The 24253-nt window shown below is 54.4% G+C and overlaps 7 protein-coding genes across 7 annotated transcripts; 4 read left to right on the top strand and 3 right to left on the bottom strand.

Moving 5' to 3' along the window:
- Positions 1-1981: 1981 nt before the first annotated feature.
- Positions 1982-4501, bottom strand: J4E86_010311 (uncharacterized protein; the record flags this gene model as incomplete). The annotated part of the gene is made up of 2 exons (XM_051450810.1): positions 1982-4270; positions 4319-4501. The coding sequence occupies 2 exons, from the start codon at positions 4499-4501 to the stop codon at positions 1982-1984; spliced, it is 2472 nt and encodes an 823-aa protein (XP_051298003.1).
- A 3554-nt stretch (positions 4502-8055) lies between these two features.
- J4E86_010310 (uncharacterized protein) lies at positions 8056-10060 on the top strand (the record flags this gene model as incomplete). The annotated part of the gene is made up of 2 exons (XM_051450809.1): positions 8056-8131; positions 8202-10060. The coding sequence occupies 2 exons, from the start codon at positions 8056-8058 to the stop codon at positions 10058-10060; spliced, it is 1935 nt and encodes a 644-aa protein (XP_051298002.1).
- Positions 10061-10854: 794 nt separating this feature from the next.
- Positions 10855-12006, top strand: J4E86_010309 (uncharacterized protein; the record flags this gene model as incomplete). Its single annotated transcript, XM_051450808.1, has 1 exon — positions 10855-12006. The coding sequence occupies one exon, from the start codon at positions 10855-10857 to the stop codon at positions 12004-12006; it is 1152 nt and encodes a 383-aa protein (XP_051298001.1).
- Positions 12007-12554: 548 nt separating this feature from the next.
- On the top strand, positions 12555-14603 carry J4E86_010308 (uncharacterized protein; the record flags this gene model as incomplete). Its single annotated transcript, XM_051450807.1, has 3 exons — positions 12555-12644; positions 12694-13013; positions 13313-14603. 3 exons carry the CDS (start codon positions 12555-12557, stop codon positions 14601-14603), a joined length of 1701 nt encoding a protein of 566 aa, XP_051298000.1.
- Positions 14604-15467: 864 nt separating this feature from the next.
- J4E86_010307 (uncharacterized protein) lies at positions 15468-17262 on the bottom strand (the record flags this gene model as incomplete). The annotated part of the gene is made up of 2 exons (XM_051450806.1): positions 15468-16948; positions 16998-17262. The coding sequence occupies 2 exons, from the start codon at positions 17260-17262 to the stop codon at positions 15468-15470; spliced, it is 1746 nt and encodes a 581-aa protein (XP_051297999.1).
- An 801-nt stretch (positions 17263-18063) lies between these two features.
- On the top strand, positions 18064-21548 carry MSH3 (Mismatch repair protein msh3; the record flags this gene model as incomplete). Its single annotated transcript, XM_051450805.1, has 3 exons — positions 18064-18853; positions 18914-21413; positions 21467-21548. The coding sequence occupies 3 exons, from the start codon at positions 18064-18066 to the stop codon at positions 21546-21548; spliced, it is 3372 nt and encodes a 1123-aa protein (XP_051297998.1).
- A 338-nt stretch (positions 21549-21886) lies between these two features.
- On the bottom strand, positions 21887-22327 carry J4E86_010305 (uncharacterized protein; the record flags this gene model as incomplete). The annotated part of the gene is made up of 2 exons (XM_051450804.1): positions 21887-22053; positions 22132-22327. 2 exons carry the CDS (start codon positions 22325-22327, stop codon positions 21887-21889), a joined length of 363 nt encoding a protein of 120 aa, XP_051297997.1.
- Between the last annotated feature and the right edge of the window lie 1926 nt (positions 22328-24253).

Here is a 24253-nt window from a genome sequence, read left to right as displayed (position 1 = left end):
GTACGAGCTTGCTCGATTTCCTTCTTGGTATCTAGTAATATATTCGTGTCCATGCTTCCACCACGTTGCGGTTTTGCTGGCATGATCATCCTTCCACTATCCAATCATTCATACCACACTTACTGAACAACATCGGTGTGGCTTTGATCGTCCGTTGTCAGCTCATATACACAGCCCCAAACTATGCATCTGGTCTTCCATACCGAGCTTCAAGCAATGGTCACGTAGTCGAACTCCGACTCCATACGCATGTTCGTACAACATCGCCTCGTCCAACTCATCACACGTGCTCCCCTCGGAATAGCCGCTCAAGCTACCACCGTAACAGCAACAATCTCCGCGCCCATGGTCCATCACTACCAACACTACCATGACTTCGCGCTCATGTCACGACGCACCAGAGATTTTGACAGCTGTCAGTGCGACCTTGCCTTGTAACGTGCATCATCTAGTTGGAAAAGAGTGCACCTATGCAGGTAGCCGATGTCATTCACACGTTTGCGGTCGTCTAGGAGCACCGAGAGGGAGGCTCTAAGATTGAGCTCCTTGGTCGCTGGCATGGACTTGTGTGATGGTGGTGGAGAAGATGGGGATTGTGCTATCAAACTTCTCGGCGAGGGAGCGAGTCGGAGGTTGTGCGACGCGGAATGAATGTCTGTTTTGCCTACGAGCTGAACTGAGAACAATGCAACCTCGGAGGAGCGATGGAAGTAGAGATGAGGTTGAAGTTGGTGTACGGCTTCAGCTCCATTTCCCCCCAGTCTCGCCCACTTTCCAATAAGTCGATATTTCGCATATTCGTTTCCAATAAATATCATCCCGTTTCACCGAAGTCACACAAACATATCCAAGATTCCAATGAATGCCCTGTCGCCGGACCGTCGTATTGCCAAAACTCCACACTCAAAACTTTAATGTGTCATTTGATGAGTATCGCAATATCAAACATTTGTCACCTCACAGCCCGATCCAGCCCTGCGGTACACTAACCGTCCAAGGCATTTAACAACATGCCTTGTCAACGAACGATTGAGCTGAACGTATCGCACATTATCGCTTAGCATGTCACATATCGGGTGACGTTTCACATGCGAGTGATGGAGGTTCATGCGCGAAACCAAGCGAGCGGACCAGGTGGCATGTGTGTTTTAGGGCTTTAAAGATTGATTTTAGCAACGGAAAGAATTTGGAATAAGAATAACAAGTAATGGATCATAATTAGCGGTATTATGTGGATAAGTTGACTATATTCGTGGTTGACGTATTCGGGGGCCGACGTGGTTTCGTGATGGGGCTGCTTTCGGCCGGGAGAGAACAACGCACACCGCCGGGGCGACCCCACGAGAACAACGTCGGAGACCGAGTGTTTTAAAGAAAGTGACGAGCATGGATGCTTCGGAAGGCGGTGATGAAGTGGTATCTATACGTGGAAGCACGGCGATGGGTGGATGGAGGAAGAGTTTGTAGTATGACGTTCATTCGTGTTCATGGATAGTACCTAGATGTTCCTTCACCTTCCCGCCCCACATTTGCATCCATCTCACTTCATCTCAACATAAGGACAGCTTTTAGACAAAGCAAAAAATACCACCCAATTCAAGGAGTGATTGTTGCAAGACCTCCACGCTCGAGCAAAATGACCAAGACATTACCATGTTCAAACCAAAGAATAACCAAATGTTCCCTGACCTTGCGGCCCCGCTCAGCGTTCCAAGTCTTTAGATGTATGCAGTAGTGAAAGTAAATATATGCTGCCTCCAAGAGATTGGGAGAAGACACAAATAGCAGTAACATGCAGGATGGCGCAAAACAAAAAGAACAACGGAAAGGGTATAATAGCGGATCATGATCGGACTGAGGAAGAGGAGATTGCGCAGAAATCAAGAAGACGACAAAACATACGCTCGCTTGCTAGACCAAAAACAATCGAAACAAAAACAGACTAGTAAAGGAAAGTGTGATGGCCATGTAAGTGTAGCCATCACATGTTAGCGCCATTGACATTGACTTCGTAGCCGTCGCTCTTAGCCTTCAAGGCCTTAGCCAACATGAGCTCACGCATCCAGTCAATTCTCTGGTCTTTGGTAGTCACAGCAAAGTGCTGGACCTTGCCGTTGGGCATCACCTTCTTGACATCGCCTTTGCCAGGTGCGGCAGGCACAAGCTGGAACTCAAAGGCAGGAGTAGAAGCAGCTGACTTCTCCTTGTGATGGCCCGATGAGAGCTTTAGGGCCTTGAACTTGGCGGAGAGCTTGTTGGAAGCGATCGATGAGCATGCTACTGCGTAGTCGTCCACGTCGATCGTCTGCAGTGCGGATGAAGATGGCAGCTCATTGGGATGCATAGCTAGCTGTGTGCCCTGGAGGCGGAAGTGGTGGTCTTGCCATTCGTGACGCAGGAGCTTCGTGCGGCGCTTCTTCATCCATCCGTGGTGGTTCACTCCCTTGTACACAAAGCCTCCCTTGTGCAAAGGCGCAATCGTGTCACTAGCTTCGCTGGCGAATGGCTGGGTAGCTTTGAGCGGCGACGAGCCAGCGCTGTCGCTAGTACTGACCGAGTCGTCGAAAATGGTTCCGCGCAGGGTGTCGTCATCTGAGTGGGCGGTTGGGCTGAACACGCGATCCTCAGCAAGCGCCGGCATGGGCAACGAGGGGCGCCTTCGGTCGTGACGCGATCCAACTCTTTGGATTTGGGGCTGGTACTGCATGTTCGGGGGCACGGACTGGCTTGTGTCGCGACTAAGTGGCTCCTGTTGCACAGCAGTCACAGGAACGTCCATCTCGGAGAAGGGCGTGCCGAACCGGTAGACGCCACCTGGTGACGCTGTCCTACATGGCGAGAATGCGGTGTCGGGTGCGAGGTATTGTTGTACTGGGACTCCTTGGCGTGGGTTACCAGCCGGTTGGGCAGACATTGAACGTGCGGGAGGAATCGTCAATTTGGGAAGGCTCTTGAGATTCGAATGAGGTGCTGGCATGAACTCCGGCGGGTGCAGAGCTGGAGTTGAGGGTGAGCGACCGAACGGATCGAAAGACTTTGTTGTATGCGCCGATGTAGATGCAGAAAAGGCTGAAACCTGCGGGTAGTGCGATTGCTGTGGTATCACCAAGAAGGGACGAGGTGGGTATGATTCTGTAGGCGGGGTAGGAGGAGCCTCGATGGGAGTAGCGCTGACAAAGGGCTGCTGCTGGCCTTGTAGGGTGAGGAACTGTCGCACATTGTCTTGTGGGTCGCGTTGCTCGAACTTCTCTAGGTCTTGAAGACTGAAATCAGGTAGCTGGCCAGGCCCGAGGACGTCGGACGATGCTACGACAGACGGCACCACAACAGAAGGGGTAGCTTCTGAGTTCGGGCGGTGGACGTTCTCGACAGCGTGGGACGCTGTTTGGGGGTTGCCTGGGTCACCCGCGATGAAGATATGACCACCTTTCTCGGGCGAGATCGGGAAGCCGTGTTCCTGTTGAAGTCTGGCAAGTTGCCGTTGTTGCTTCCTCCATTTGGCGCATCGTTCACCCTTTGCGCACACGTGTGGCTTGGGAAGCAGCTGTTCAATCGCTACAATGGAGACGGAATGCGCAGGTGTGATAACATCGTCTGTCATGTGGTTCCCTCGCAACTTGTCGCGTCGACTAGCTTTCCGGCCCTTGCTCTTGGACCTGTTTCGTGCCTCTGTGCATGGTCGTTCAATGTCTTCGAAAGGAGTCGGGATGGCTGCTGGGGCAGTTGGCGACATCAGCCCGTCGGCAGTGCGCAGGGAATCGATCTGGTTCCACAGTTGGTGTCTCTTGCCAAAGGACTGAATCTCCAACTCCTTCAGGTCGTCAAACTGCAGATCCAGGAGTACCGCACCGGAGATGTCGTGCTCCATGAACTTGTCAATTACGTCGTCTTCAAATCCGTTCTGATACATCCAGGTAGCAACGTCTTTGGAAGTCCAGGCGCGCACTTCAGCGTTGTCCAAGTGGGCAACGGCGAGAGCGATATTGTTGTACTCTCTCTGGGGGACAATGGTTTCGGGAGTGGCCTCTCGGAAGGAGGTTGGAAGACGAAGTGGGGTTTCTTTTGGCAGGAGAGGCGACATCTGCATTACTTGGCCCTCGTCAAACGGAAAGTCGCTGGACGACACTGAGGCGCGGAAGAGGTGTGGTCCTCTGGGGCCTTCTACTGACTTCCGCTCTGGCCAATAGGCGAACTGTGGTCGTACTTCTTCCGCAGGTGTCTGTACTTCCTCAAAAGTAGAAATCGTTGTTTGACTTCGCCTGTTGTCGCTCTTTGGAAAGTCAGTGTCGCATCTGGTGGAGGGCCAGAATATACATACAGACGAGCCACTGAACTCCTCGAATTCGCTAGAATCATCCTCGATATCGGTGTATGCAACACTGATGTGAGAAACCGGGCGCTCTAGCGATGAGCGGGCCGTTAGAGCATTGGAAAAGAACGACTGTGTCTTTCCTCGTTCGAACATTTCCACGCCCGGCTCCAGCGGGGTGATGGGTGTCATGGCCTGCTGATCGGGATGTCAGAACCGCACATGAAGAGGACTGTGAGTCTAGCTTACCATGATCACGGGTTTGGAGCGTACACGCTCTGTGGGAGGGAATTTGGTTGTTCGGGAGGCTGCTAACAACTATTCCGGGCGAGTGTCGCGAGCATGGCACACACACAGTAACAGCACAACGATCGAAAACGGAGAAAGGGACCCTTCGGGTGGAGAGCGCTTGAGAGTCTTTTGTAGAGGCTGCTTGGGCGCCGTTGACGGTGGGGGAGTGTGGTTCGACAATATCACACTTCGCAGCTGCACGAGACAGCGCATGCCTGCTTAAGCCGGCCACTGAGGCAGTCGACTCGACGAGCGACACCGCTTCTCGGCCAATGTGAATCCGGGCCTTTCCCGCCCGCATGCTGGTCGAGGGTTAGGCTGGCGCTTAGACTCGAGCGTTGAGAGGGCGTGAGACGGCCCCCATTCGCTGGGCTGCAGATTGGCTGGCGGGCTAATTCTGCTCGATGAGGACATTAACTGCCATTAATACCTCGCAGCGCGGGCCAGACGCATGAAGAGGCCAGGGCCGTCACGGATCCACTCAGGATCAGGGTCGACGGCAGCGGATCGCGTCGCCGCTTGTCGAGTGCAGATGCGACGACGATCTGAGCTGGCCATGCCGTGCCCGCGTGCTGTTGGCTGCTTCGCGGTGCCTGCGCAGCCCCAGAGTACGTACCTCGGGATGTTTTTCGTCCAGTCGCATCACCACCGCCACCGCGACCAAGTCATGGCAGGTCATTTTGAATGTCACTTGACCGTCGAGCCTCTGCTGCGCTGTGTCGGTGAAGCTTCGGTTCGGAGCGTCGCCTTGGTCCCAGGACTGTGGCTGGTTGAGGTCGCTAGCCGACAGCCTCATCAGCGACATGCAGCAAGCGATATTGGCACAACCATATCACATGCGGATGCGTTCCGTGCTCGACGGCTGTGTGCAGCCTGCAGCCGTGCGCGCCGCCGCCGACTCGAGCACACCAGCCTGTCGTCATCGCTGTAGTCGCGTTTTCCGAGCATTGCGAGCACTCTCCTGTCCGTCGGACCTACCTCGATGTCTCTTGCGTTGTCGTGCGACCTGGATGCTAGCACAATCAGCATGCTAGCACAATCCCCCGAACCTTGACTCATCCCACAAGCGTCCCCAGTGGCCCACCGGCTATCTGCTACCGTTGCGATGCCATGCCAGACCGCCGCTCCGACCGTTGCACACCATCACCTAGCACCTAGCCCATCCACGACGGCTCGCCATGGGACCCTCATTACCTTGCCGACCAACGGTCGCTCGCAGCGCTCCTTCACCACGACCCCGTGACTGAGTGGTCCTGCGGCCAGCCGCATCTTTTGAGTCTGGTGTTCCACTATCACCATGGCCTCGTTGAAGCGTGGATGCCAAAGGCGAATCAGCGTGCGGAGACGACTTCCCACGATCAGACTACCAGACCGCAAGTTGTGCAAGCATCAAGCATGCTCCCCAGCAACCTCGATGAACCGCGCCAAGCAGAACAGAATTTCTTTCTCTTGTGCTACGTGCTGCATAGTTCGTGAAATACCAGCAGAACGGCTACCGTCCCACATTTCCGTGCATTACGAAGAGTCACAAACTGCTCGTGAGCATCCGGCTCCGAAAGCTCTGCGCATGGCGCTCAAGACCCGGTTAGATTTTCATCACCACTACCCCAAGTGGTGCCCGAAAGCGAGCGATGAAATTGTCCAATTGTGCCGTTGGCCAGATTGGCCATCTCAATCTATTCCGCCTCATCTTCATCACCCCAAGGAATCCAACAGGATGCATGGAAGGCAGTATCATATCCAGATACCGGGGAACGATAGCGGCTTTCAGCGGGAACATGACGGCCAAAGCATGAATGCGCATTGTCAGGTGAGCAATCCCGTGCATGCCCAACCGTCCGAAGAGGTACCTAGTCGCTAGAGGGCCATTCGTGGACTACCAAGTATTGATTGTAATTGTCGGTAACCAATCGCACGTCTAGCAAGTGGTATCACATCCCGAACGGGTCTCGCTTCACCTGTCTTGCAGGCATGACGAAGGTCGACTAATTATGGGCATTTACTTTGAGCCGGCAACATAATTAAGGGCCTATACTTAGCAGCGGCCCTTCCCTGTCACCCACCGAGATTTCCTTGCCGGTGGCTTGCCCCGCAGTGTAAGCTAGGACGATGGATGCTGTCATTGGATACACAGCTTCACTAGAGAAAGCTTGTCCTGCAAATTCCAACCCCGTCAACATGCACAAGCGACCTGCTTCGCGTGGGAGCGCACGCTGACTGGATGCCACTGCCTGTCGTGCCATGCTAACTCGCCGCGTTACTCGAAGGCTCACCCACTCTACTTCCAAGGATGTCCTCTACCGCGTAGCTCGGGAAAACACCATCAACCGACCTGCCGTGTTTGGTCGACAATGCGGTCTACGTTTTCGTTCGCCTAGCTACTAGCTGGTCAAGTCCCGCTGTGGAAATGATCACGACAGCGTGCACGCGAATTGGGCCGCCTCGAGTCTGCGTGACTCTGCCCGCAAAAGCCCGAACGTTCTGGCTGAACGTAGCACAGGCGAATAGATTCGAGTAGCAGCCGCATCTCGTGGGACCACGAGTCGCTGTACCTTTGTTGGTGTCGACACGCGGGCAGGTACCAATACACCACGTACATGGGACTTGCAGATGCTATGCCATCATCTACATACTTGGCATACTGCAGTACGGGATCTGCACACTGCACAAGGCCACCAGTAACGTCCGGGCCGGCCACTTATCGCAGCCGCTTCATGTACTTCCTAGGCCGCTCTTGGAAGCACCTCGATAGTGCCCCGCAAGGAGGTTGGCACAAGAGGGGATCAAGGCATACGGCCCCGGTCAGCAAAAACTCTCAAGGCGACATGGGAATATGCTTCCAGTACTAAATGGGTCATTTAACTTGCTAAAGTCGTTGCGGGGACCAGTAAGCCGATCGATAGCCGTGGAGATATACGCGCTAAGTGCTGCTGTTGGCTCTAGCGCGGCGGGTAGAGAACCCCAAAATAGCTGGGAGCACAGAATGACCCCAAATGTCGACATCAGGCTGCACGCCAGGACTAGTCGTCCAATCAGTGTGCCGTGTGCGTGTGCTGCATGGCGTTCGCATCTCCCTCCCGTTGGATGACCACCCGGCCTGATAGCAGGGACTCCAATTATAGATTCAGCAATATTTGTGAACATTCTGCCGTTCGTGGTAGATATAAGGTACATGTCCTTCACTAATACTTCTCCACGCAACAGGTAGACCGCATAATTTGGTTCCGCTCCTTCCTTCACATCAAGCCCGCTGGTCAGGCTTTGAATACCCATCTTTAATTACGAGCAGCCCGGTCGAGCCCTGCCATCCTGTCCCTTACGAATCGTCCCGTCGCGCGTTAGTCGTTATTGCCGCATTGTTTACTGGCTTTCCTCATATACCACCGCTCTGGGTACATCAAGCGTCCATGTCCTCCTCGTCCGCTCCCCCATCCGCTACCAAACAGTCCTCCACCATGGTAGGGACTACAAATGCTGCTAATGCAGCAAAGCAACAAGCTGCAGCAAAAATGCACCGTCGTTCACGATCAGGTAAGGACCACCCTTTCGATGACATGCAGGGATCCTGCGCATGGACGGTTGACTAACGGGAGCTCTGCAGGGTGCTTCACATGTCGCCTGCGACGGAAGAAGTGTGATGAGGGCAAACCATCTTGCCGCGCCTGCAAACACCTTGGTCTCAAGTGCGAATACAAGAGGCCAATGTGGTGGAGCAACAATGAACAAAGGCGGACTCAGAAAGAAGTCATCAAGAACATCATCAAGCGCACCAAGCTTAACGAGAAGACAGCACAGAGCGGCGCAATGGGCACCAACACACCACCAAGCCTGTGCCATTCCATGCAAACTGCCGACACCTTCTCAGACGGTGTCAGCTGCACTCGCGCGCCATCTGTTGACTCCCAGAACTCGCTGGACTACAACTTCAACCCCACTGTCACACCCGACTTCTACAACTCGTCAATGCCTCCGCCAATGTTCGCCCCGACTTTCACCCACCCAGGTCACTACGTACCCTACGACATCGACATCAAGACCGAGAGTCAAATGTTCATCAACGACATTCCAACTCGTCGCGATTCCACACTGTCTTCCTACAGTCACTACCAAACTCCGCCCGCTCACATCTATCCCACGGACGACTGGATCCAGAAAGATTACTTCGAGCGCCGCGAATCGTACATTGAGGAGCCCCTCGAATTTCCCATCTTTGACTACACTACCTACGGTGCTTTCAGCCCATCACACCAGCCCTCCATTCAGGTCGAAGACTGTGATCGCCATCTTCTCAGCCATTTCCTCGACAACATCATGCCCACAGCATTCCCAGTTCTTGAGACAAACCAGCCCGGCGCTGCGCAGCGCGATGTGATCATTCCAGCTCTGGAGTCCAACAAGGCTTACCTACACTGCTGCATGAGCATTTCTGCGCTACACATGAAGACCACTCAGGGACTTGTGGGAGAAGAGATCGACCAAGACATTCAACGGCATCGCGGAGAAACCGTTCAGCAACTCACTGCGGCGCTCTACAGCGACAGCCAGCATGGTCAGACTCTCGAGGCCGCGCTTGGTATGATCTTTTTCCAGTGCTCAGTCGGCCGATTCAACGACGGCTTGATGGACATCCCGTGGCATGGACACTTCGAAGCAGTCCAGAACCTTGTTCACAGGCTCGAGCTTCCCGCGCAGATGATCGCGATGAACGGACAAGCACACGCCCAGCCTCCCTTCAACATGACACTGGCTTCCTGGATCGACATCCTCGGCGCTACCATGCTGGGCAGGACACCATCTTTCGCTGACACCTACCGCGAGAAGCTCATCGCTGACGCATCATCTGGCCTCGCCGAACTCATGGGCTGTGAAGATCGCATCATGTACCTGATCTCGGAGATTGCTTGCCTCGAAGCGCTGAAGAACGAGAACATGGATGTTGTCCAGCTTTGCGCGCACATCAAGCTCCTCGGTGAGCAAATCAGCTTGACTGAGCCTCCCCAGGGATCGCTCAACAGCGCCTACACATCTACCGGCGAGATTCTTCCAAGGCAGCTTCGCCGCAACATGACGGCAGTGTACCGTCTAGCCGCCCGGATCTACTTGTGTAGCCTAGTGCCTGACTTCGACCGCACATCAGCCACATTCGTCAACCTGGTCAGCGCCCTTTGCAAGGCTATGGAGTACATTCCTGCCGGACCCGACGGATTTGACCGCTCCCTTGTATGGCCCCTTTTGGTCGCTGGCTCCGTCTCGGTGCAACAGTCAGGATTCCGCAGCATGTTTGCTGAGCGCTCCGCCCTCTTGGGCGAGGCTGCTAACTTTGGCTCGTACGGACGAGTCAAGAACCTCTTGGAAGAGGTATGGCAGGTCAACGACGACAACCTCGCGAAGGGCAACACCCAGAGTGTCCACTGGCGGGACATGATGCGCCAGAAGAACTGGGACTTTTTACTCATCTAAAAAGCCTGGGCTCTTCTGCTGGTATGCATCCTGGTCTGGTGTTTCTCTTCGCGAACTACATTCTCTCTGCGTCTGTCGCTTGCCGTACCTCTTTCGACCACCACAAAAGCGCTTTGCTTATTTCTTTGCATATATTTTCTTCACTACGATACCCACTTTTTGTAATTTGGATACCATTGGCTCCACGGGAGCAATGCAGCATTTCTAGGGCGCAGCAGCATCGACTGGATGGCGTTGGAGGGACTTTACGGGTGACGATTTCACGGCCGAATCTGGGGCGTGTTTGGAAAGGGGCACATGGAGTGCATGGGAAGCTAGCGCAGCACCCAGGCGCCAACATGTATAGTAGAGTTGGATGGGGCTCGAGTGAGCGCCCATGGATGGAGGAGAGAATTGAAGCTGAAACGAGCGTATCGCTCAAGATTACAACGCCTCTTTGGTGCATATGTGACGGTGATTGGCTGTAGAGGGTTGCTGCTGAAGAGAGGCCTCTAATTTTAGCGAGAACATGGGGCGGACTGCGACGCTGCAAGTCGACGCGTACAGCAAGTGACGACCAGCACAACGGCCGCTTCGAGTTTGCCATCCAAGTTGCAAGCAGGTTGCGGGGGCAGCATCTAGGCTCTGTCGACTGCATCGCGTTGCACGCCGTCGAGTGCGGGCCCGTAGAGACTACCATTTTGCCGTGGCCGTTATTAACACCTAGACTCGTATTCCGCCCCCACCCAGTTGTATAGACGTACTGCACCGCGCCGCCTGCATCGCGCCCTCGACATCCGAACTCCACCTTTGCCATGGCGTCTCCAGCGCCAGTTCCCTTCACCTCGCTCGACACCAGCACGCGGCAGCCAGCGAAGGATGAGGTCGAGTCGCCGAGCATCTCGAGCACAAACGCGCTTGCCCGCTACGAATACGAGGCGGGCCACGCCAATGCCACGACGGGCACCAAGATCCTCATGGTAGAGTGGGAGGACGACGACACGACGCGCGGGGTGCGCGGCGACTGGCACATCTCGTGGGACGGCAGCACGCGTGTGCTGCCGGCCGACGACCAGCCTGCCAACGACGTGAACCGCATGTATTTCCTGCTGCCTCCGGGCGTTGCGGTGCCCACCAGCGTCACACTCACGCTACGGCCCCAGGACGCTAGTATATCGCCTGTGGTCTGGCACACCAACCCTCTGCCCGCCCTGTTTCCGCCTGAACTCGGAGCCTCCGCGCGTGCAGCCGGCAAGAAGGGCGTGCTGCACACCATCTGGGCCAAGAAGCGGTTACAGGTCTTGCAGAAAGAGATCGAGGCCGAGTCGCGCAACAACGTCGAGGGCATTGGCCTGCTCATGGTGGTGCAGGAGAAGGAGTGGATCGAATCAACGTTTGGCGTCAATGCCAAACCAGCCGGCCTGAGCATCTCGTTGGGGGAGCCGACGTTAGCCCCGATGAAGGGTCCAGCTAGCCCACGATCTCCAGGCGGAGGCAGGTTGATGGACAAGCTGGCTGGCCTGCGACTGGGCACGAGCGAGAGAGACCTCACACCGAGCAGCAGCACGCCGGGCTTCTCCAACCCTCTCTCGCCTGAGTCCTCAGACATCGCCATTAGCTCCTTTTCCGTCTTCAAAGGAGCCAACCCGTCGGCACTTGCGGCGAAACCTCCACAGCAACCGCAGTCTGAGCCAGCAGCGCCACCTCGCAAGGTCGTCCCCCAGGCCCCGCCGCAGTTCATCACAGAGCAGCAAGGCGCCGGCATGATGGGTTCACTGAATGCTCTATCTGGCCCTGCGCCCATGTTCCAGTCACGGGATCCCCCTGGACCTGCAGATGAGGATGACAAGGACGATGGGCTTTTTGCACTACCAATAAGTCCGCGAAGCCCCGAGGTGGGAAAGAGCCCGTTTTCGTTTGCGGTCAACGAGACAGCCCCGTTCTTGAAAGAGGAGAGTGCCATATGAGTACTGTCGTAGATGAATCTACGGGTGCATCAGGGCAGCATGGGTGCGGTGTGTCAGTCACAGGGTCGATGTAGCCCTTTTATGAAAGTGATACCTTGGTGGCTTCCTGCCGCTGCGAGAATTCATTCTAGTTGGAATTATCGAGAGTGATATTCCTATCATCATCACTGCCAAGACATAGTGAATGCAGCATGGTGATGTACACCGTGAATGTCTCAACATGATGTGGGCACCTCAACAACGAGTGAAAGCGACAAAGGCCAATGTGTAGGAGATGCAATCCTCAGATATACTTGCCGGTGACTGAGTAAATCACCAGCGTAACTGTACATGGTAGCTGCAGACTAGGTGAAGATCGCTGCACGTACCAAGGCGCTAGAGGGCGTCGCTGACGAAAGTTGCCGACGCGATCTCAGGCGCAACTTCGACGCTCCCACGGTACTGTCGCAAAGCCCCCAACACGTCCAGCTCCCCGTCACCCTCCGTCGCACTCCTCTCACCCCCGATCACGAGACACAACCCACCGGCACCGATTGACGCGCGACAAAATGCTCACCACCGGACGCGGCAGCATTGCCCAGATACACTACACGGGCGAGGAAGCTGCGGGTGAGATCAACAAGCTTCTCAGCGCGGTCGTGAGTACTGCCCCGCCTGACCGCAACCAAATGCTAACCCATGCTGTAGGTAGAGAACGAAGACGACTTTGAGAGATGGGAAGCGCTCGTCACTCGCGCCTCTGACCTCGAGGGCGGCGTCACCCGCAACTCCAGCCCATCCGCCATCGAACTGGTGCGCAACGTGTACGACTGCTTCCTGACCAAGTTCCCGCTCTTCTTCGGATACTGGAAGAAGTATGCCGACCTCGAGTTCTCTATTGGCGGCACCGAGACGGCCGAGATGGTCTATGAGCGCGGTGTCTCGTGCATCACACCCTCGGTCGACCTGTGGGCCAACTACTGCACCTTCAAGATGGACACATCGCACGACAACGACATCATCCGAGAGTAAGTCTTGCCTTTCCTCCCCTTCCCTCCTCCCGATTCGCAGGCTCAATCTCGCCGTAGCCAGCGGCAAGTCTGGCGCAGCCTGGCGCTGCGCCTGCAGACCTGACACAGTTTCGTTGCATGCCGTTTGATGCACCCTCTTACTGCCCCGTTACAATATGCCCCACGAAAGAGCGAGATCGTACGCTAGAGTTCTGAAGTCGATGGCATTGCCGTCCTCTGATGGCATGAGAGGTTACTTTGCAAGATCACCCCCTCCCATCCTCCCCATACTTGCTTTCAACATGCTGACCTACTAGTCTGTTCGAGCGCGGTGCTCATTTCGTTGGTCTTGACTTTCAGAGCCACCCGTTCTGGGACAAATACATCGAGTTCGAAGAGCGCATCGGCGAGCCAACCAATGTCACCAAAATTTACAGCCGTGTTCTACACCTGCCCATCTACCAATTCGCCCGATACTTCGAGAAGTTCTCCGTCCTGCTTAACAGCCGACCAGTCGATGAGCTAGTCGACCCCGATACCCTCGAGGAGATGAACAGGGCGATCCAGCTGGAGAACCAAGGACAACCAGAGAAGCCAGCGCTTGAGATCGAGCGGCAACTGCGCAACAAGATCCACGAGCACTACTACACCGCATATGGAAAGACACAGCAGGAGGTGACCAACCGCTGGACTTTTGAGCAAACCATCAAGCGGGCTTACTTCCACGTCACTGAGCTCGAAGATGCCGAGCTGGAGAACTGGCGCAAGTACCTGGAGTATGAGGAGAAGCAGGGTAACTTTGAGCGCACTTCTTTCCTGTACGAGCGCTGCCTCGTTGCTTGCGCACTCTACGACGAGTTCTGGCTGCGTTACGCCCGCTGGATGTTTTCGCAGGGCAAAGACTATGCGGAGAACACAAGGATAATCTACATGAGGGCTAGCTGCATATTCGTACCAATCTCGGCTCCCGAAGTACGTCTGAACTGGGCGCGATTCGAGGAGAAGCTGGGCCGTACTTCTGTCGCACGCGATATCTACCTGGCCATCCTCGACGAAGCCCCCGAAAACACCGAGACTCTCATTGCTCTAGCCGGAGTAGAGCGACGCCACGAAGGCAACGATGCAGCCGTCCGCCTCCTAGAAGAGCACATCGGTCGCTCAAACAATCACATCGGTGGCATACTAGCTGCTGAGCAGGCACGCATTCTCTGGCAATGCAAGGGCAGCGTCGATGAGGCACGTCAAGTGTTCAAGGACAAGCACGAGCGCTTCCTGGACTCACGCGAGTTCTGGGTCAAATATCTTGAATTCGAGATCGCACAACCCTCACCCGATCAGGAAGAGGGCCATACCCGCATAAAGGCAGTGCACGAGCTGATGCGCACAAAGGGCCGCTTCTCCGCAGACGTCTCCAAGGAACTCTCCCACTACTACATGGCTTATTTGATGGATCGTGGTGGCAAGGACGCAGCCGAGGAGTACATGCAGCTGGATAAGGATGTCAACGGGTATGTATCATCTGCTAAGAGCGACCCCTCCCAACTCCCATCCCAGAAGAAACGTAAAGGACAGCCTCACAATGCAGCAAACAAACGTCAGCGCAAGTAGTTGTGCTTTAGGTCTCCCCAGCACAGCGAAACTGCGATGCGCGCTGCTGGTCGAACCATGACTCTCTAGTGTCTATCATACCCCTTCTTGAACTTTTTAGTATTTACCATTTCCTGCACCTGCACGATCACTAGAAAACGTAATACACCACGATTCTCGTCCTCTCATTATGCTTGCTGACATTGCGTGTTCGATACAGTGCAAAGCAGATCGAAGACGCCGCTACTGCTCCTCCTGTGCCTCAAAAGCCTGGTCACCGAAGCCGCTTCTAGGAGTGCGATAGTAACTTGGTATGCGCCTCTTCGATGCCCTTTCTCATTGCTTGACTGACGGTACGGCCCAGACGAGGTGTGACCATCCCCTTTCACCCGAGCTTTCCATATTCGAATCCTGCGCCCCAAGTAATGTATGGTCAGCCTTCCGTACGTTGCGTCGAGGCAAAAAGCCTTGATGCGATTGCGATATCCGAACCAACCGCCTTCTGATGGGCAGACTCCAAGCCATGGGTAGACCCGCGCTGTCTGTCTTATTCTCAGGTAAACCATTCTGCCCACTTTCCTCTAATTCTGTTGTCTACACAGTAAAATTTCTGGCGTTATTTCTTCATTAGATGCGATATCGATGTTATGAGAGGACGTGCTCGTAGGAGATCTTGTGTTAGCTTGGGTAACGTCTGGTCGATAGCCGCTCGTGTCGAGCTGATGTATTTGTACAAAAGATTACAAAATATAAAGTAAAGATCATCAGCATCATCAGATCATGCACAGTGAACGTCCATGTAGAGGAGTTTCATCAGTACTTGAGATTATTCATGACGCATAGGTACCGTACAGCCATAACACCACCCGCACCCACATAGCCCGTCTACACGACAAACCCACCACTATTCTTCTGCCTGGGCTCACCCGCCGCCTCAAAAGTGCCATTCGTCAAGCGCCTCAAACCCTGCGCGGTACTCGACCCCGGCGCAACCCACGTAACATTACTGCCCAACCCCTTCAAGAAAGCCGTCGTCCCATTATCAAACCCATACTCAAAGCTGACCTGCGCCGGCACCAACTGATCGTGAATACGCGGTTCGGCCAGCGCCTCCGCCGTCGTCATCTCCCCATCGAGGATATGAAGCAGATTCTGGATTGTAGCCGTGATGATGCGACTACCCCCCGCTGCGCCAATGGCGACGTAGAACGCACTAGCGATGGACGAGGAGTTGAGGTGCTCGACGATGACGGGCGAGATGGAGGATAGAGGGCGTTTTCCGGGACGGATGAAATTGGCTGGCGAGGGGATGTAGCCGAACGCGTTCGTTGTGTTCGGGATGCTGAAATCGTTCATCTCGTTGTTCATAATGACGCCGGTCTCAGGAACCACGAGCTTGCTTCCAAAAAGCAGGTTCACAGTCGTCGTCAGTGTAACGGCCATGCCGCTCTTGTCCGCGGTAACAATGTGGCTCGTTCCGGGTGTCTCGAGGGATTCCAGACCAGCGGGGTTGTAGTACGACACGTCGAACGTTTTGGTGTCGGAAATCTTGGACCGGATTTCTTTGGCTGTGGCTTCGGATAGCATTTGCTCTTGGTATGTGTCTATGCCGGAGAGGAAGAGGGGGTCGCCTAGTTCGGCGCGCATGCCGTAGGCGAATCGCATGCTTTCGTCTAGGCGGTGCGTGGTTAGGTTGATGTTTGAAGGGTCGCCGACGTGGGAGTAGCCTTCCATGATTTTGAGTGTTGCGAGGGCGACTTCGCCGCCTGAGGGCGCGCTGCAGGCTGTGAGCTTGTAGTCACGGTAGGTTATCGTGGAGGGCTTGCGGATGGCGACTGTGTAGTTGGAGAGGTCCGAGAGCGTCATTGTTCCATTGGCGGCTTGCAGAGCACGGATTGTGGCTTCTGCTATGGGGCCGTTGTAGAATGCGTCGGGACCGTTCTGGGCAATGGTTTCGAGCGTGTCGGCATAGCGCTTCCGCGTAATGGTCTCGTTGAGCTGGAGGAGACGGCCTTTGGGCGCGAAATCGAGAGCAAACTCCAGGTCATCGACGAGGAAGTTGGAAGATGAGGTAGCGGAGACCATGTATTTGACTAGGTCTTCGTTGACTCTCCAGCCATTTCTGGCGACCTTGACAGCTGGAGTGAGGACAGTGGACCATGGCAGGACTCCGTAATTCTCGTGAAGATGTTGAAGTCCACGGAGTTCACCGGGGACACCGGATGCGAGACCGCCGTTGATACTGGCGTCTTCGTTGTTCTTGTACATGTCTTCAAATGCAGCGGCTGGGGCTGTTTCGCGGAAGTCAATGAATTCATATGTACCGTTTGGTGCGCGGACGAGCATGAATCCTCCTCCACCGATGCCTGTAGTCGTCAAAATACAATCCAGTCAAAAGATTTGGAAGATACTCACCTGAATGGTACATGCCGACCACACCTACACATGCCACAGTACCTACCATGGCATCGGCAGCATTTCCACCCAACTTCAGCAACTCAATACCGATGTGACTGCAGATATCACTTTCCGAAGCAACAGCGCCCAATTGGCCGTCCTCCAGTATGGGTGGCGCAGGGTAATCGGAGGACCATGACTCCCCGCTCTTGACCGGAGTACCCAAGACACTCTGCAGCGTCAAAAGGCCGGTGAAGCACTTGACCAGCGAACCGCGTGCCATACTCGCAGCAGCACAGTATTGACGAAAAGAGGAAGGAAGAACAAGCTCACCAAGCCAACGCGCCGCATTCCAAGTGCTCATCGTGCAGATTATATACTAGCCGAAGTCAGCTTGGTGGATCCCGTGTTTGCGCCCTGCCTTCCTCGCCCTGGTGATAGCCACGGCAATAACTGGTAACGGTACGCGGCTGGGACGGATTAGGAAGCTGCAAACGCACGAGGCTGGGATTGCGTGCGAAGCTGTCGCAATGCACCATTGCGGGCCGAGCGTGGACATGTTCAGGTAATCATATACTTGTGGTTTTGCGTAGTTTGGCCTATCGAAGTACGTGAGATAACGGAGCCGGGCCGTTGTTGGTCGGAGATAGGCGGGGGTGATAACGGTGGTCGCGTGCTGGGGTGTTTGTATGAGCAAAGAGAAATGCTGGGGAACGATGCATCGTCGTATGTGTGGTCATAACCTGAGAACATTACGGCTCAAACAGCCGTTAAGCTTTGTTGACAGCATGTCGTTCGGTCAAGCTTCAGGGCTGGATCTCCACCTAGCCAGTGCCTTTGCGAATCAACCATAATTATGATAGTAGCTGCCGTTGGACTTCATAGTTCAAAACTGTAAGTTAAAAAACCAAGGCTAAGTTTTAGAGCTGTATCCCTGGATAATGTAGCAGCCAAGCATGCGGACGAACCCCAGAAAACGTGACACCGTGATGTAATCTGAAGCGGTGCGCGTCGCCTGTCTCACGCGTCTCTAGCTTTCTCCACACGTACACCCGCCATCCGTCGCGACCCCACGAATCACCCAATGGCGCCAAAAAGTACCCAATCGTCGTCGCAGCCCAAGTCGTCGCAAAAGGGCACCCAGCAGACCATCTCCAGTTTCTTCGCGAAGAAACCGTCGCAAACGCCCAAACCCGCAGCCAAACCTGCTCCTAAGGCGCCTTCTCCGCCCGTAGCCAATGACGCACCCCAAGAGGAAGACGACGACGAAGATGATCTTCCAGTCTCGCAGTCAATTCCTGTGCGCAAGCGCGCCATAAACGAAGATGACGGAGCTCACGACTCCGGTCGCTCCTCCCCCTCAAAGCGCGTTAGATTCGAAAAAGGCGACTCGCCCCGACAGACGCCTGCACCAAAGCCCGTGAGAACCGGCGACAGGACGTCCAAGTTTCTATTCTCTTCGTCACCTGCTCCACGGGAAGAGCACCCTGCAGAAGACGTGGATGATGCAGCTTCGCAGAAGCAGAAGGAGAGGCTACACGAGAAGTTTGTCAAGAAGCTCGGTCGACCAGACAGCTTTGCTGAGCTGAGGAGGCGCAACAAGATCATATCTGAGGACAATCCCAATGCCAATGGCGAGGAAGGCGAGGGCGACGAGGAGGAAGAGGATGAGCCACCCCAGAAGCCCACCAAGGGAAAGAAGGGCGCTGCGACGAAGAAGGCAAACAAGCTGACGCCGATGGAAATACAATACCTGGACATAAAGCGAAAGCATCTGGACACCGTCATCGTTATGGAGGTTGGGTACAAGTACAAGTTCTTTGGCGAGGATGCAAGAACGGCATCGAAAGAGCTGGGCATCGTCTGCATACCGGGTAGGAAGACCAGGCTGAACTTAACGTGATACGTAGCTAACTTGGAATACCAATATCTAGGAAAATTCAGATACGACGAGCACCCTTCCGAAGCCCACCTCAACCGATTCGCGTCCGCCAGCTTCCCCACGCATCGACTGCAAGTCCACGTCAAACGTCTCGTACAAGCAAACCACAAAGTCGGAGTGGTAAGGCAACTGGAGACAGCCGCGCTCAAAGCGGCCGGTACCAACAGAAACGCTCCATTCGTGAGGAAGCTCACCAATCTCTACACCAAAGGCACATACGTGGACGATGTTGAGGGCTTGGAGGCGCCTACCGAGGGCTCAGGCGCAAGCGTACAGTCGACCGGATATCTGCTTTGTATCACCGAGAGCAATGCAAAAGGCTGGGGTACAGACGAGAAAGTGCAAGTTGGGCTGGTAGCCGTCCAGCCTGCGACAGGCGACATCATCTACGATGACTTCGAAGATGGTTTCATGCGTAGCGAGATCGAGACACGACTGCTTCACATCGCGCCGGCAGAGTTTCTCGTAGTCGGCGACCTGTCCAAGGCTACAGACAAGCTGATCCAGCATCTGTCAGCCAGTAAGACCAACGTCTTCGGAGACAGGTCGCGGGTGGAGAGGGTAGAAAAGCCCAAAACAATGGCTGCACAAGCCTACAGCCACATCTCAAATTTCTACGCGGGCAAGATGAAGTCCAGCCAGGAAGCAGACTCAGAAAAGCAAGGTGCCATTCTGGACAAGGTACATCAGTTGTCGGAGCATGTAACCATCTGCCTCTCAGCGATGATCACGTATCTCAGCGAGTACGGCCTGGAACACGTCTTCGATCTCACAAAGTACTTCCAGCCTTTCAGTGCCAGGTCTTACATGCTGCTGAACGGAAACACACTCTCTAGTTTGGAAATCTACCAGAACCAAACGGACTACACTTCGAAGGGCAGCTTGTTCTGGACCATGAACAGAACAAAGACCCGTTTTGGGCAACGGTTGCTGAGAAAGTGGGTTGGCCGACCCCTCATAGACAAGGAGAGATTAGAAGAGCGCATAGCAGCGGTGGAAGAGCTCAAGGAGGGCGAGAACACAATCCCTGTCGATAAGCTCAAGTTCGTGCTCGGAAAGATCAGGACAGATCTCGAGAAGGTGCTCATCCGCATCTACTACAAGAAGTGTACAAGGCCAGAACTGTTGGCAGCTTTGCAAAGTCTGCAGGAGATCTCGAGCCAATACTTGTCGGCGAAGACACCCGAAAAAAGTGGTTTCTCTTCGTCGTTACTGAGTGAAGCTGTTTCGAATGTTCCGAAGATCTACGATGACTTGAACAGCTTTCTGGAGAGAATCAACGCCAAAGCCGCAAAAGATGACGACAAGTACTCGTTCTTCCGTGAAGAACATGAGGCCGAAGATATCAACGATCTGAAATTGAGCATTGCCTCTGTTGAAGACGACCTCAACACGCACCGAAAAGATGCAGCTGCCAAGCTGGGGAAGAGCAAAGTAGACTTCGTCACTGTAGCTGGCATTGAGTATCTGATCGAGGTCAAGAGGAAGGCACCAGAAGAGAAAAAAGTGCCTGCTTCGTGGCAGCAGATCTCAGCTACCAAGACTACACTGCGTTTCCACACGCCAGAAGTTAAGCGCATACTACAAGAGCGAGATCAGTACAAGGAGTCGCTGGCGGCGGCATGCGACAAAGCTTACATGGGCTTGTTAGAAGAGATCTCTTCCAAGTATCAACAACTGCGAGACTGTGTAGCTTCTCTAGCCACACTCGACGCCCTCCTCTCCCTGGCTATCTTGGCAAACCAGCCAGGTTACGTCAAGCCGACCTTCACAGACGACATCGAGCTCAACATCACTGGTGGTCGGCATCCCATGGTCGAGCAGCTGCTCCTCGAAAACTACGTTCCCAACGACCTCACCCTTTCGCACGATTCTACCCGTGCTCTACTGATTACAGGCCCCAACATGGGCGGAAAATCCTCTTATGTGCGATCTGCAGCTCTCATCGCCATCATGGGCCAAATCGGCTCCTACGTGCCCGCAACGGAAGCGCGACTCGGCATGCTAGACGCGGTCTTCACCCGCATGGGCGCATTCGACAACATGCTCAAAGGCGAATCAACCTTCATGGTCGAGCTCAACGAAACCTCCGACATCCTCAAATCCGCAACGCCGCGCTCCCTCATTATCCTCGATGAGCTCGGTCGCGGCACGTCAACCTTTGACGGTGTCGCCATCGCAGAAGCAGTGCTCGACTATGTTATCCGCGACTTACAGTCACTCACGCTGTTCATCACACATTACCAGCATCTGGCCAAACTGTCAGGCCGCTTCCCCAACGGTGAGCTGAAGAACGTCCACATGCGCTTTGAAGAGCAGAATGGCGGGAAAGAAGTGGTATTCTTGTACGAAGCTACGGAGGGTATTAGCCACCGGTCTTACGGGCTGAACGTCGCGCGGTTGGCGAGGGTACCGGAGAAGGTCATTGATGTGGCAGAGATAAAGAGCGCGGAGCTTGAGGAGAGCATGGGGGCTTGTAAACTGGGGAACTTGTAAGTCGTACCCAAGGCGGAAGATGCTGAGAATGAGTGCTAACATTAAGCAGGTCGCGCATGATGAAGGGTTTGTTGAGTGAGGGATCAGAAGCAAGCCTTGACCGACTTGTTGAGGGTATCGAGCAGCTGTAAGATATTGATGTGTTGTATTGTATGGAGATGCGACGGGTCACCGTTCATGGGAAAAGGTGGAAGCATCAGGCGTTTGATGATGGTGCATACGGGCAGTATATTTGCGTGTATCAACAACGCGTCGTCAATTGGGGTCTTGCCGAAATGGTTAAATCGCGCAAACGAATCACATCACCGTCGACAAGATCATGTCACTGTCTTGCTTGTGGTGTATTGTCATTGTTTCATTTCATGACTATCATAACCATATCCTTGTGATCGTAGTCAATGGCCAGCGGATCTCCTGTCCTCCCGGCTCATGGTATACCCACCATCACGCCTTGTCCTAGCTCAACAGCTTAACCGAGACGGGTCTCTTTGTCCTTGATGGGGACATCGGAGCCAGTGGTAGACTTGTACTGGCCGCGGATGAAGTCGCTGATCTGTTCGTCCTTGGCTTGCTCGACGGCGGACTCGTTGTCTTGAGCACCCTGGCCCATGAACTTCTCTTGGACGAAGTCGACACCTAGTGTGAACAGTGAGTACGTGTCAAACAGTTATAGCACGGCATGGTAGACGTGGGTAGGGGTGGAGGACGACATACCCTTGTCGAGGTAGTCCTCGTTCTTCTCGCTCTCCTTGCCGCCGCCAGCAGCGGAGTTGAGCTTGTCACCGATGCCACCGAGGAAGCCACCGGAGCCGGAGGACTTCTGCTCAGAGCCCTGGCCTTGGACGACCTGCTCGTTGACGGACTGGCCTTGGTTGTTACCGCCGCCAGCGAGCTTGTTGACGAAATCCATGATGTTTGTTTGTTGTAATTGAAGGTAAGTCAGGTAAGTAAAGAGTCAAAGCAGTAAAGGCAAAAGTAGTCGTGTGAGGTTGTGATGAGTGATAAGCCGAGTGCAGTTGAGGAGAGAGAGAGAGCTATTTAAGCAGCTGATTGCAAGGCAGGGATGGTTGATCTTGGAAACGGGAGCACCGATGGGTCAATGGGGTCAATCAAGATCTAGTCCCTGGTGACAGGAGCCTTGGTATTGGAGCTAGGTGGGTTTGATAGGTGCGCGTCGCAGCGTGCAAGGAGGCTACGGGCGACGTACCTGATGCGATGCTGGTTCTTGGTCGGCACTGCCCCGCCCAAATGCGCGCCGACGTCATCAGACACCCCGCCATCGCGGAACCTGAAACTAGTCCCTTTGCGAGGCCAAGCTCCGCTATCGCGTCTTGCACGTGCGAGCGACCTTGCGGGCAACCTTGCGACTGTGACCTTGGAAATTTGAATTGCTTCTTTGAGGGGGTTTGTTCGGATCGACGCGTCTGTGCTGTTGTCGTCATTGTCATGATACCTATCACGATTATCACGGGCTTCTTGGGCTCGGGAAAAACAAGTACGTAGTAATTTTCAGCTGCTTTCTTCAGCACCTAGTAGCACGGTACCAGCACATTGCGCGTGTTCAAGGTGTCAGGAACGTGTGAATCACATTCAACAAAGTTTGAATCCTACTAACAGCCTCGCAGCGCTCATCCTGAACCTAATTCCCCAACTACCCAAAACCTACAAACTCGCGCTCTTGAAGAACGAATATGGCGACATCAAAGTCGACACAGCGCTGGCCTCCTCAGCCGCTATATCAGGCGTGCAAGAGCTGCTCAATGGATGCATATGCTGCAACCTCGTCGGGCAGCTCTCCGACGCCCTCGAAACGCTCGCCAACGACGTGAACCCCGACCGCATCGTGATCGAGACCTCCGGCTCTGCCTTCCCCGCAACCCTCGCCATGGAAGTAAACCGACTGAGCAGAGAAACGGGCAAATACGTTCTAGACGGTGTCATGAGTGTGATTGACGTGGAGAATTGGAAGGGCTACGAAGACACAAGCTACACGGCGAAAATGCAGGCACGCTACACGGATCTCATTGTTCTCAACAAGCACGAGCTTGTTAGCGAGAGGAGATTAGAAGATGTTGAGGACGCAGTGCTGGCGCTGGAGGTGGAACCGCAAATACCCAGGACGAAGAGCAGGAAAGGGTGGGTGGATAAGGATATTGTGTTTGGACTGGATGCGAGGCTGGCAGGTGTTACAGAGGAGAACGGAAGCGCGCACGCACATGAACACGACCATGATCATTCCAGCGAAGTCGAGGTCCTGACAGTCACACTGAAAAGCCAGGATGGAAACAGCAGTGTCGACACCGCGAAACTCGCCAAGCTCCTCGAAGACCCAACAAAAGACGAGGTATACCGGATAAAAGGCATCTTGTATTCTTCCACACCACCGAAATCATCGGACGCTGATGCGGATGCGCATCAAAAGGTGCCGGAGGGTCGAGCAAGATATATTCTGAACTGGTCGTTCGGTCGCTGGACGTTTACTCCAGTTCCGCTACCAGCTGGCGAGAGCTCTGGTGAGGGAGAGTCGGTTTTGAGGCTGACGGTTATTACGGCGCGATATGAGTCGACCAAGTGGAAGAAGAAGATTGAGTCGTGTGGGTTGATTGCGTTAGAGGGTGGTGTAGAGGGTTCGTTGATGGTTGAGAAGATAGGGTAGATGAGGAGTGTTGCCGTTTGTGATATACCCGATTCAACGATTAGACTTGTAGAGTAGACTAAAACAACCAAGATGTCTTTTTTGCATTCTCAGCATTCCAATGTCCACGGGTTGTTCCTAATGGACGCATGCGCAATTGGTGACTAGCGTGGTGGGGCGCTGATGGCAAACATCCTCAGC

Source organism: Alternaria arbusti, assembly GCF_024043155.1.
Source record: "Alternaria arbusti strain BMP 1465 chromosome Unknown scaffold_21, whole genome shotgun sequence".
NCBI classification, from domain to species: domain Eukaryota; kingdom Fungi; phylum Ascomycota; class Dothideomycetes; order Pleosporales; family Pleosporaceae; genus Alternaria; species Alternaria arbusti.
This window is presented reverse-complemented; position numbering and strand designations above follow the sequence as displayed.